At 40.3% G+C, this 12,588-nt stretch overlaps 1 protein-coding gene across 1 annotated transcript in view; it reads left to right on the plus strand.

The window, feature by feature from the left end:
• The window catches only part of SPOCK1 (SPARC (osteonectin), cwcv and kazal like domains proteoglycan 1), a 285,184-nt gene that overhangs the window by 214,150 nt on the left and 58,446 nt on the right, over positions 1-12,588 (plus strand). Inside the window, exon 6 of the mRNA XM_005018686.6 lies at positions 8,634-8,748. Coding sequence (XP_005018743.1) covers positions 8,634-8,748 — 115 coding nt within the window. The remainder of the gene's footprint in view (positions 1-8,633; positions 8,749-12,588) is intronic.

Genomic DNA, 12,588 nt, shown 5'->3' on the forward strand with positions numbered 1-12,588 from the left:
AAAAATGATCTGAAGAGCCACCAAAAGTCTAGATTTCAATTTAAGGATGTGGCTTTGCTGGGGGAAGGGGAAGAAAAGTGCATGCTTACCTTGCAGTAGCTGTTGCATGATAACTAGCAGGAGGTAGAATGGGAGGAGAGCCTGGGTAGTTTGCATGTTTAACCCAGGCTGGTACTTTGTGTTAAGTCTTGAGGGAATGGGTGTCTTTAGTTTGACTTGGCCATTTTTCATGACAAAAATGCTTTGTCTGCTTTGTCTTCATCTGCCTTTTAATTTGTGCTAGCCTCTTGAGCCAATGAGGGAAAAGTCAAAATCAGCATTGCACAAATGTTTCCACTTAGGAACTGACTCTTCTGCTTCAAGTCCCAGTGCTACTTGTCCCCTACTGCTCCAATAAAAACCTGAATTTCTGAACTGAACCTTCCCCTGCTTGGCCTACATGATTGTAGAACTGACATCTAAATTACTTGTAAAAACAAAGTTAATTTCTGTATGACAGGATAGATTTTGGTGCCCAGAACTACTTTGTTCACAAAATGGCAACCATTTCAATTCATTGTTGCATTACTTTAATAAATGGTCCCTTGAACGTCCTCTGTGTCCTGTATCCAGTGCTGTGCCCTTATATCCCATACCATCTAGCTGATGCAATTAACTGCGTCTTTAAAATTCCTGCTTCATATTGAGCTGATTTGCTGGCTATTTCTCAGGCCAATTTGTTTGATACCAAACAGTTTTGTCCTTCAGTGGTCTGTCCAGAAGTCCCCATATTAGTTGATTGTACTGTCTGTAAGGGAAGTTTCCAGTAGTACATAATTTCCATGGTTTGCAGCCCTGCCACTCAAACATTGGAACGATTCAACATGCCTACAAGCACTCACCCTATGAAGTCTTCAGACATCGGTTTGGGAAATGTCTTTTCTGAGTCTGTAGTTTCTTCTTCCTTTGATAGTTTTAATAGCAGAGTAACATTTAAATGCAAAGCTTTTGCCTACTGTGAGTCCAATTACAAATATGAAAGATTGACCAAGCAGTCCTTTAGGAACACATTGATGGCAGAAAGTTTAAGAATAGAGCTCATTCGTACTCTGCTCGGCCGTCCTCTGCAGCTGAAGGTCCTCTGTGCAATCAGAGGCTCTTTTAAGGATCTCTTGTGCAGTAATTCCAGGAGTTGGACTTGGTGATCGTCATGGGTCCCTTCCAACGCTGGATATTTTATGATTCTAATTTGAAGACAAAGAAAGAGGCATGAACTCATCTCGGGAGCAGAGCTGACCCTCTGCTGACCTACTCACACAGGCACTCAGGATCTTTGCTTTCTAAAACAACTCTGATTTTAATTGGTGAAAACAAGGAAGTGCCTTCTGCTCTTCTGTTGATTCAAGTTGAAACTGGTTAACTGGTTCTAGTTATAGTACAAGGCCAGAAAATATGAAATTAATACCACGCGGAATTGCACGAGAGCTGCCTTTTGCAATTCAAGTATTTTCTGAAGCCTTGGAAGGAAAAATACTGTCTCTTCCTGGAAGATGAAACTTCTGTTTTTCCAGTTGCTCAGGAGTTGGTGGTGAGCTGTTTACACTAATGCTGTAAGAGTCAAAATCCCATAACTTACTGATCCCATCTTACTGGGGCTTGATAAAACTTAGCTGACTTTAAATGTTACATTTTATAATCTTAAAATTGACGAGCATGATTTTAGGGACCTGAACTATGTGCTTAGAGCACCTGCAGTTGGCAGTATTAATAATGTGACCTCCTGACTTGGAGTGATATTTAAAGATTGTCTGGGTCTTGCACTAACCACTCTGTTCTGTGGTTAATCTTACCCTGAGGGCAAAGTCCTGCAGCTCTCCCTCATTAGAGCTGCAGGACTGCAGAGGGCAGAGCTGTGGAGTTTGGAGCAATTTGTGGTCCTTGGGGCTTTGCTGCATGAGACCTTTTGGCATTCCTGCATTCAGCTGCGTAAATCTGTTCATCCCGTTTAATATCGCTGCCTTGGAACCTCAGTCTCTTTCTTCTTGACCCCACACCTGGAGACCATTCTCTTTTTCTAGCAGGTTATGAACCACTAGCCTGTCAGCTAAGCATGGAGTGAAAGGCTTTCTCAAATATTTGCTGTTTACCTGAGATATAATAAGGTCCTTCATGTCATTTCTCACAGAAATGGGGATTTCTGAGCCAATCAGCCATAACATCTGCTTCAAAGTTTACAGATAGCACACATTTTAAAAAGGGCTCTGTATGTATTTACACAATAGATTGTTTGTGTTAATTAGACTTTATTCCACCACCAGCATGCATGTTTAACTCCCATTAATATCAGCAGCAGCTATGTATTCTCATAAGGAGAACAGAGCTCCTAATTAAAACTCTATTTTTTTTTTAAGATATCTTTGTAGAGCTTTTATTGCAAAGGCAAACTGCTATATATTAGCCTGGTTCCTATTGTAATAGAAAACCTTTTTTTCTAGCCTCCCCTTTATTTTTATTGCAGTAACACCAGTCAGTGCCATCGTGGAGCAGGGCACAACATCCTGCAGTAGGCAGCTTACCCTTTGAACAGAAGGAGCAGCAAGCGTGTGCCCAGAGAAAAGAGATGCCTATGCCAGTGAGCAGGAATGCAGCCCTGCCACAGAATAGCCACTTTAGTCATTATAAAGCCTATCCATGCGATCAGTCCTGGGGACAGAGCTTGATCCGTATTTTCAGTGCCTGCTCCAGAGCACAGAGCTCTGTTGTCCCCTCCCAGTACAGCCCCAAGCAGCGGTGCCTGGGCAAGGTTCTGGCTTACAGGAGCAGCAGCACTCTGTGGTGGGGGGAGAAGTGCCAAGGGCCCCCAATTCAAGCTGCACGTCAGGATCTCAGCGTTAGTTTGCAAACATGAATGCACATGACTGGCTTTGCTGTCTTCCAGCTGCCCATCTAGGCAAGTTTCAGGTTTTACAGAGCCTAGAAGTTTGCAGAATTCCCATTGAAACACTTTGTAATGTAAATTTTCGGCAGGAAATTTCTGCAATGGCTGTCCATCATGTGACATTTCTCATGAGCTGAAGAAAACATACTGAGCTTGTTTTTTATTGTCCCAAGTTAAAAAAAAAAAAAAAAAAAAAGCCTCTCAGATTGAGGGCGTTCCAAATATAGCAATTTTTTTCCTCATGATGGAAACTAGAAGCAGAGGCTTATAAAGAAATTACTGATAAGAGTCCAAGCTAAGAAAGCAATGGCAAGCACTGCACTAAAGCATGTAAACAAACAACCCTTCTCAAATGAGTGTCTGAATTCCAATGGATTCTAATTATCTGCTAAGACAGATAGGTAAGAGAACTTACTGATATAAAGAAACTCTGTATTAAAAACATATATATGCTGTAATTTCAGGAAGCCTCAGCTTCTGCTGGTGGCAGGTACTGAGTAAAAGATAAGGTAGAAAATATGAGCTTTTCTTATTTTTATCTGAAGTTTAGAAGAGTTGTATTGTGTGCGAACAAAAGATGCACCATAAAACAAACGCTGCGCTGAAATAATTCTCATTGGAAATGTAAGAAGCCGCAGGGCACTACAGAAGACACAGTGCCTTCCAAGCAATAGCACTGTTCAATAATCGAGTTTTAGAGCCACTGCTCTTCATAAAATGTAATATTTCAGGTTTTTAACATACATTTTAATTAGTATACCATAAAGTTTAACCTCCTGTTCTAATCTTCAGCCTGTCTTTTGAGAAGGGGACTTTGCAGTAGTTTATCTTCATTATGGATATTGTCTGCTGGTTCCTCTGTGCTTTCAGCAAAGATAATATGCTTAGCTCTCTCCTCTGCTTTTTAGCTCACATTTCAGTTAATGACAGAAACAATATAAGTTTGAAAGTTAACATCTTTTTTAGAGAGACTACAAGAACAACTACAAGAAACCTGAAATGATAGGTTTTGTATTAAAACTTGTGTTAAGACCAAATAAAATCAAGGTCTCAGAGCTTCCACTGTACTGAGCCTCATTGCTCTCTTCTCATCCCTCTTCCCTGTTGTTAATTAGCAAGGATGTGAGATCAGCCAGGATACTGAGCCTCAGCAAAGCACTCCAGTTGTCCGTCCTTCCTATGTCTCTACATGTCAAGTCAAGTAACATATCCCAAGCTATCACAGCAGCAGGAGTGACCCCAAAATTCTCAGTTATATCTGCATTCCCAATTGAAGGTGCCCTCAGAGCTAGAATCTGACTGGATTTGCCCTGTGTATACTGTAATTAAAATCATGATGAAGAAATACACAGCCGTGTCATTATTGAGCTATCAGTCTTCATCCCAGCATGAGTAGTTAGTGCACACTGATGGCATTTGATGCATTAAGTCCATCTATGTTGTTATGGGCATTTAGTGTTGCTGTGCTTCTGTCTGCCCTCCTCTGGCAGGGCACTATCTGCTGCCCTCAGCCAGGACTGGCCAGGTACCTGCTGCCTGCTGGAAGGAGCAGCTTCCCAAGCTGCTGTCTCACCCTAGATGGAGTCCCAGCTCAGCAGAAGGGTGGGAAGGTGCACATTGCTCAATGCTGGCTGAGACATGGCTCATCTGGCTGCTCTGCACCAACGCTCCTGATGGCCAGCAGTTGCCCATGTGCCTGAACACTGCTGTCCTGTTTCACCCCCATTGCTGGCTTACTCAGTTGCGTTTGAGGCAAATACTTGAGTTCCTTGTGTCATGAAGCAAAGCTCTTCTAGGCATCGATGTGGTGTGACAGCTGTTCTATGCTACCCATGTAGGTACTCATTAGCCAAATATACACTCTGGCGTAAAAGATCACAGCAGCTTATTTGGCATTATTACTTATGGGTAGGTTAGATCAAAACCTGACTGCCAGCACTCAAAAACCAGAATAAAGAGAGGCAGAGATATATTGTTTTATTACATCATAAAGAAATATCTAGATTCTCCTCTAACAGGGACCACAGGCTGGAGACAGACAAGAATGAAATAGCTGGGAATAAATTTTATGTAGCTATTTTCTTTCTCCCTCAGATGTGAATGCTTATGCAAAACACATTGCTGTAGATTCACTGACAATAAAGAGGGAATCATTATACGAGTAGTCGATTCTCAGGGGAACACTTTAGCCAAAACACTCTCTGCAATAATTTCCCACATCTTAGTTGAATAAATTAATTTATGAATTTTCCATGAATATGTTCAACCGTTTCTCCCCTCATATATTTTATTGATCTCCTTATACGTTTAGCAACAAATAACAGAGCTGCTTTTCCATTTGCAGTAAAATAGTTTAGAGATGTTTATGTGGGCCTTGGGGTTCATAGTAAACAAATGCAGTTCAAACACCAGGGAGGTAGCAGAGAAACATAAAGCTGGGCAGGCTCAGCAAAGATTCAAGGCGTACCCGTTCCTACCACAAATCAGGCTGGACCCTTGAAATGAGAGGGACTTGGAACCGTGGGACTGCTTCTAATGAGTTGTGTAGAATCACTCCGAGGCACTCCATGGCTTCTGTCTGCAAAGCTTGTAATGTTCCCTTGGTATTAAAGACTGTAATATTTTGGATCACTTTTTGGATCACAAGATACCTTGTGTCTTTTTATTTTCATGAGAAAAGTAGATGTGGGCGGCAAAGTAAAGCAGACAATTTTTTTTCAGAAATACAGTTTCCATGGTTTGGGGAAAGCCAACAGGTTCCTCCTAGACAGTCAATCCAGCAGCAGAGTAGTTCAAAAACTTAATTATTGCTCCATAAGAGATTTTTCCTGGCTATTCTGCTTCTGCGTATCACTTATTTTGACTTAGACAATGTCATTTAATCCAAAATTGAGCTATTCATATGGATTATTATTGCCTGGTTTATTTCAGTGAGTAAGACCAACATCATGTGAAAAATATGACATCTTCATGTTTTTCTTTAGGAAAGGAAAAAACAACTACATAAAGTGATTAGATGTTGGAATGTAACCAGTTACTATACTAATTTAATTCTTAAAACCACGGAGTTCTTCCATCTTCCTTCCTCAACGCTGCCACCTCAGTTCTATTAATAAACAACCAAACATCCCAAAAGGGTGGAAATTCACCGTGGTTAATTGTAAGCATAAATGTACTCAGGTCTGCACTGTTCTGTTCTTGAAGCTCAGATCTCATTCTTCCAATGCACATTCAGATCGTAGAGATTGCCTGTTTCAAGCAGATTATTTTTTTTTTGAGGTTTTTAGTTGTCATTTTTATAAATTATAAAGCAAGATAAGGAAAATCATGTCTTGTTGTTTCCAAGTATAACGCTTTCTTTCTTAACTACATATGTTAATGGGCTTGAAATAGGCCTTACCATTTTAAAGGTGGTATTTGAAGTATAATTGCTAATGCTTAGATACAAAATTTACATTTATTATGCATAATAAAATATGTAACTAATTAATGTTCTGTAAGGGATTAAATCATCAACTCCAGCTGCAGGAAGATTTATGGCTGTGTTCTCAATAACTTATTGACTATCAGAGTACACTGCAGAAAAAGAGACATCATCTTCAGGACTGTGCACTCAGTATTCTCTTTCCTCCTGGCCTCTTTTCCCTCTGATATGCTTTCTGTTGCGTTTGTGTTCTGTGCAAACAGCAAAGATTAAGGAAATGTGCTTATGGAGCAGACAGATGAAAAATAAGTACTTACATTCCTAGCAGTCTTGCAAGAAATAAGTAAAGTGCAAGTTAAGCTTGCACATGTTTGTGTCTGTCCATGCACTTTCTAAATTGGAAGGGCAGAACATCACACAGAGCATGCAACCACCAGGGTGCATTGATGTTCAGAATGTCTGGGAGATAATGTCAACAGAATAGGATGTAGGCACAGGATAATGGGCTCCTGCTGCTAGATTAAAGCCTGGGCAAAGATGAGCCCTTTCAACAAAAATAAACAGAGGCAAAGCCAAGGCATTTGCAGTATTTTCAAAGCAGGAGGCATTTATCTTGTAACAACATCCTGTTCTCTTCTCTTGGCTTCCACTGCACCAAAATAACAGAAGATGATGCTGTGATTTTGTTCGGTGGCTGTTGCTATAGGAGCTCTGGTTGCCCACTGCAGCTTCACTGGGTAACACCATGGTCTTCTGGTGTACGTCCTTTGGCCTTTAAAGAAGCTGCATGTTTCAAAACGCATTTTGTCATACTGTGTGAGCGTGCTGATCTAATTTTAAATTAAAAAGAATTAATCTGTCATAAACCTCAGATTTATCAAAGGGATTTTGCAGCCCAGCATTTCCAATTTCGCCTGGCAGGAGGCAGTCTCTGTGGGGAGGAATGCCAGCCTCGGTGCTGCAGGCACAACTCCCCCATCTATTAAAAGCCCTCAGACTCTGTTCTGGTAAAATCAGTGCTTGAAGAAGAAAAAAAATGGGATTGAATTCAGTTCATTAGGTATCAAGCCAGAGAGAACGCCTTGCACATTTTTGTTCCTGCTTCTGTGTTCTGTTCGCTTTTACTCCATTTTATTAGTACATTAGTCCAGTTTCCAGCAATCATGCTGCTGGGCACAGTCTGGGGAAAATATCCTTGAGGCAGTAGCTGCAAAGACAGCTACACGTGCACAAAGCTCTTAGAGGAAAGTCAGCTCTAAAACGTATGTAACGCAAACAGCAAAGGCTATGAATAGCCAGTATGCTGTAAATCAAGGCTTTTTAACTGGCACACTTTTGCAATATTAATTCTCCTGAATCATCTCATTCGTCCAATACTGCACATGTCCTGCTGTCCTAAATGGCCTGAATGTGGTGGTTGTCAAGAGATGCTGTAAATCCCATCTGCCAAGGTTTTAGGGAAGGGAAAGGAAACAGCAATAATATGCAGATACAGGGAACCGTACAGCTCATAGTCAGTCTTCAGTCATTTTACAATTGTATTGTATTTTTGGAGTTGATTGCATGACAGATAGCTAATTTTAGGGATGGTGCTGTTAACAGTTAGGGCAATTTATAGTCATTGTTTGGAGTCATTTAAAATTTCATCCCTGTTGAAAGAAGCAGACGTGTTGAAGGACCAGTCTCATCTGCAAGTGACTGAGTCTCACAGCTGAGCATCTTCTTTGAAGAAAGATGTTTCATTTGTTGCAAGGATTGGAACGTTTTCATGGATGTTGCTCAGACCTGGCTCACTGCTTTTAGTGGAAGCTGGGAGCTCCCAGGTCCTTGAAAGACCAAACTAAAAAGTGGCAGTGATGCCAGCTGATATACAGATGATAAAAGGCACAATACCTACCCCTTTAAAGAGCTCACACCTGAAAAATGGTGTGCAGAGGAAACACACAGGGTGCAGGAGGCTTGCATTTTCTTCCCAGCTTTGCCACCTATCCTTCAGGTGACCTGGAAGAAGTTGTTTCAAGTTTCTCTGCTGCAGATTCCATATATTTAAGTAGGGAATAATAACATTTTATGATGCACATTTAGAAATGTCGTGCAAAACACTGCATAGGAAGTAGCTATTATTGTTGTTAACTGTGATAATAAAAACAATGGCATTTTCAATAGAGATTGAAGTTTTGCAATCTGTCCAATGCCATTACTGCTAAATGCAATTTCTCATTTAATCCACAGCTGCTGCTTTTATATCTTGTCCTAATTCAAAACATATTCTTGCTTTTTTATGATTTCCAGTGCAAGTTGGAGTTTCATGCGTGCACTTCTGGCAAAACCATCACAGCTCAATGTGAAGGGCCCTGCCCCTGCCTTCCAGGACCTGAAAGTCCAAAACACAAGACAGAGAAGACTGGTGAGTTGAGTTCTTAATGCAGTTATAGTAGATGAACTAGTTCCTGCTACAGTCTCAGAAAAAAATAATAATAAATAAATAATCTTAACCAGTAGGTTTTACATGAAACATTTTTTGAGGTAAAGCTAAGGTACAACTAACACTTTTCCAAACATTGCAATGCTTTCAAACAGCTTCTGCAAAACTAACACCCACTTGACAGAGTCTCATAGGAAAACTGAGTTCTGGCTCATGATTCTCATTTTTGTGTGAAAATATTTTGAATAAAAATGTTGAATCGTTATAAAAGAAGGCAGAAAAAAATACTACTTGATGGTTCATCGCTTTGTATGTAAACTAAAAGCAAACAAAAAATTATCTGTAGTCTTTAAGTTACCCAAGAAGTAATTTAAGGTTGCATTAGGCATATGTTCACTCATATCTATTACATGGACTCTATACTCTCATTATTATCCTTATTGTTGTTAATGTTATCATTAGAAGTCAAATATGTATTAAATAGATCCATGTACCTGTGTTTATATATGAAATCGTTTTCAACAACAACAAGCACATTGCAAATGATTTTACATAAAACTGAAGGTTGGAATCTCAGCGGAAACAGATGTTTCCTCTGCCAGTTCTCCAGTGGGGTCAGTAAGCCTGGTGAGCTAATTCACTCCCTAGGGCTTTTTCAGGGGAGTAAACTGCCTTGGAGTGGCCTTATCCAAAGGCTCCTGCAAAAGAGACCAAGGGAAAGCACAAGTCCCACGGCAGCAGGACAAGTCACAGCCAGGTTCTAAGAGCTGCCACCCTGTCACGGTGAAGGCCCTGTGGAAGCGAAAAAGTTGTTGCTTGTGGCTGTGGTTTCTTGAAATGAGGGCATCTGTGCTGGTGAGTGCACCTATGGCAGAGTACTGGTCTTGTAAGAAGTGTTGTCAAATCTCTCTCGGGAGGAGGGGTTAGAGTAGGGACAGCTGTGGGGCTGCTCTCTGTGTGGGTAGCTCCAACACTGCAGCAGCAGCTAACACAGGGTTTGCTCTGTCATGTCAGGTAACAAAACATGTTTATTTGTCTTGTGTACAACACGTGGAGTGGAAAAGAGATGAAGCTTCCACGATGATCTGTTTGACCCAACATCTCTTCGCTGTTACTCCTCTCCATTATGGACACATTCTGACAGTAGCAGAGAGAGAAACAAAAACAAAAGAAGAAGTTCAAACATTTCCTCTGGTCAGTTAAGGCTTTGTAGTACCAGCTGAAAGCGCTGATGAACCTGAATATGGTGGTCCATATTCCAGAGCCTCCAGCACAGTATCACTGGTTTTCAGATTACGCCTTTATCTGCTTTCTAGAGCAAGCAGCAGTTTTCCAGCTTAGATTTTGAAAATTCAGATTTATTCCATCGTTTGCAAATCACGGACATTGTTTTTGCATAGCTATCAGACTTAGATGAAGTATTTAGATGGCAAGGTTCTGAAATCAATATATAACTGTAATATTGCTTTATGTGGCCTGAATCTTTTGGTTACAGAACACCCACTGATAAATTGCCTTATTCATATTTTGTCTTTCTTGCAGTCCGTCAAAAACATATACTTTTCTTCTCATAAGCTGCTCTCTGTATGCCCTCTTTCTTGCCCTTATCAGAAAGAGTATCAGATTAATAAATCTTCAGTGACATTTTAAGCTTACAATTTCATTCACACAAGAGAAAAAAAGATTCTAATAACCCTTATCTTGATAAATGCAATTTGACAGGGTATACATATTCTGAAACCCAGGCTTTTGTTTTGCTTGACTCAAAACTTTAACTCCAGCCAACAAAGCATTAATTTAATGGATTGGGCGATCTGTGGAGCAACTTTCCTGAAGGCATTTTCAAGAGGCCACACTTGGGCTAACAGTACTCATGCCATTGCCCTGGTGACAGCAGCGAGGACAAGGATATTATTACATGCTTCAGTTCTGCTGTCTGCAGTGTGGCATGAAGAGAGTGCTCTGCCCCCTTGGAGGAGCACAGTCACCTGTGAAATCGTTATGAGGTGTGTATGGAAATATTCAAAACAAGACATTAGTAATCTCCTGCATCACGTGTGTGCAAAAGAGCTGCTTAGGAGTTCAATTATAGTGTCATAAGCAAGACGCTTGTACAGACATGGGAGTGACTGTGTGTGCATGCATATATGTATATGTGAAAAAAAAAAAAAAAAGCAATATAATCTTTTGCTCTATCAATATCTTTTCCTTTCTGGGATTAGGTGCTGAAATCTCATTATTGCCTGTAGTTGTCCCTTGATAACCTGTTTTTGGATCATGGAGTCACGGCAGCTGGAGATTTGACTGTTTCTGTCTGAGCGACATCGAGCTTCTCATAGGCAGAAAGATTCTGTTCCTGGTGTAGATAGATAGGGATGGAGTATCCACAGGATTCATAAATAATGGCATAATTTGCACTGAAGTTTATACAGTGCTTTTTGCAAGAGTTCATCACTGTGATTCATTTGGGGTAACAGGAGGAACTGCTTCTCTCGTAAATTCATAGGAGCTCCAAAAACTCATAGCAAGTTTACTGTCAGCAATGCAGGATCCGTCACGGCATTTGGCTTTTCTTTTTAGACAGTGGCTTCACTCACCTGCAACCGATCAATTCAAAAATCTTCCCCACACATTCAGTAAGTGAAACAGCAGCAGCACCTGGCCTCATGTTTACAAATTCAGGGAGCCAATGTGAACCACACTGCCAGGGGGCAAACCTCCACGGGCTTCATTAGAGAAATGCCAGCAAAATACTTGGTCTTGAGATTCAAATAATCAATAGCAAAGGGGCTTCCTACCTTGATTTATCTTAAATTTTCCTCTGGATCTTTGAACATGCTAATAACACCAGTTAAGACTTCCTTTAACTTATTTCCTCCATCTCCTTTCTACAGACGTTATCTCTTCAGTTGGCCCACTGAGTGTGATGGAGTCTCAAACAATATTTCTGAGTTTCTCAGACTTTTAGCAAAGAGCTCCTAGACATTTCTGTGAGAAACATGAGTTAATTCTAAAGATTGGTGTCATTTTTACCCAGGTACAATTTTAGCAGTATCTGAAGAGGGATTTTTTCTTGTGTTTGTCTGCCCTTTATAGCCTGGATGCAGACAACTTTCCTCAGGTTTATAGGAGAATTATGAATTCTAATTGCCACGTTAGGTAACGCACCGGATTGGTGTCCCCTGACCTCTTAATCTGGAGCTTCTGATCAGCACTTGGGTTGCTTGGTATTGTAGTGTTTTCACTAGTCTCAACACCACATTGTTCCCTTTTCCTCGTATAGTACTCTGGTATCATTAATATTGCTGAACTGAGTATAAAACCTGGTAGATTGATTTCTTATATAAAAATTTCTATAAAAGAACAATGTCGACAGTTGGAACTCTGTTTCTACTCCTTATTTAGTTGCCAGGCGTGTGAAATCCATTCAAATACAGCATAATCTTAAGTAGAAAATGACAGAGAGCTAAACCTCATGCCTCATACAGACGTGTCAGTGGAAAAATACTAAGGAGAATTACAGTGCAAATGCTTCCAGCAAAATGGAAATGCAGCTCTTAGAGCTACTGCATAAACTTTTTTTATGCCTATTATACAACAAGGTTAAATATATGTGCTTGTGAACTTCCAATTTGAAGGCAGTTCACATTAATCTTCACACATTCATTCAATCATATTCAAATATTATTCCATAATAAATTACTTTCAGAAATTAAAAATGTAAAGGAACATTTAATTTCCAGAGTACTGTAATTCTAAATGTCATGACCTTTTTTTATACGCTTGTGAATAAAATTGGCAGCAGCATCAAAGAAAAGCAAT

The sequence above is a fragment of the Anas platyrhynchos genome, chromosome 14 (genome assembly GCF_047663525.1).
Source record: "Anas platyrhynchos isolate ZD024472 breed Pekin duck chromosome 14, IASCAAS_PekinDuck_T2T, whole genome shotgun sequence".
Classification (NCBI taxonomy): Eukaryota; Metazoa; Chordata; class Aves; order Anseriformes; family Anatidae; genus Anas; species Anas platyrhynchos.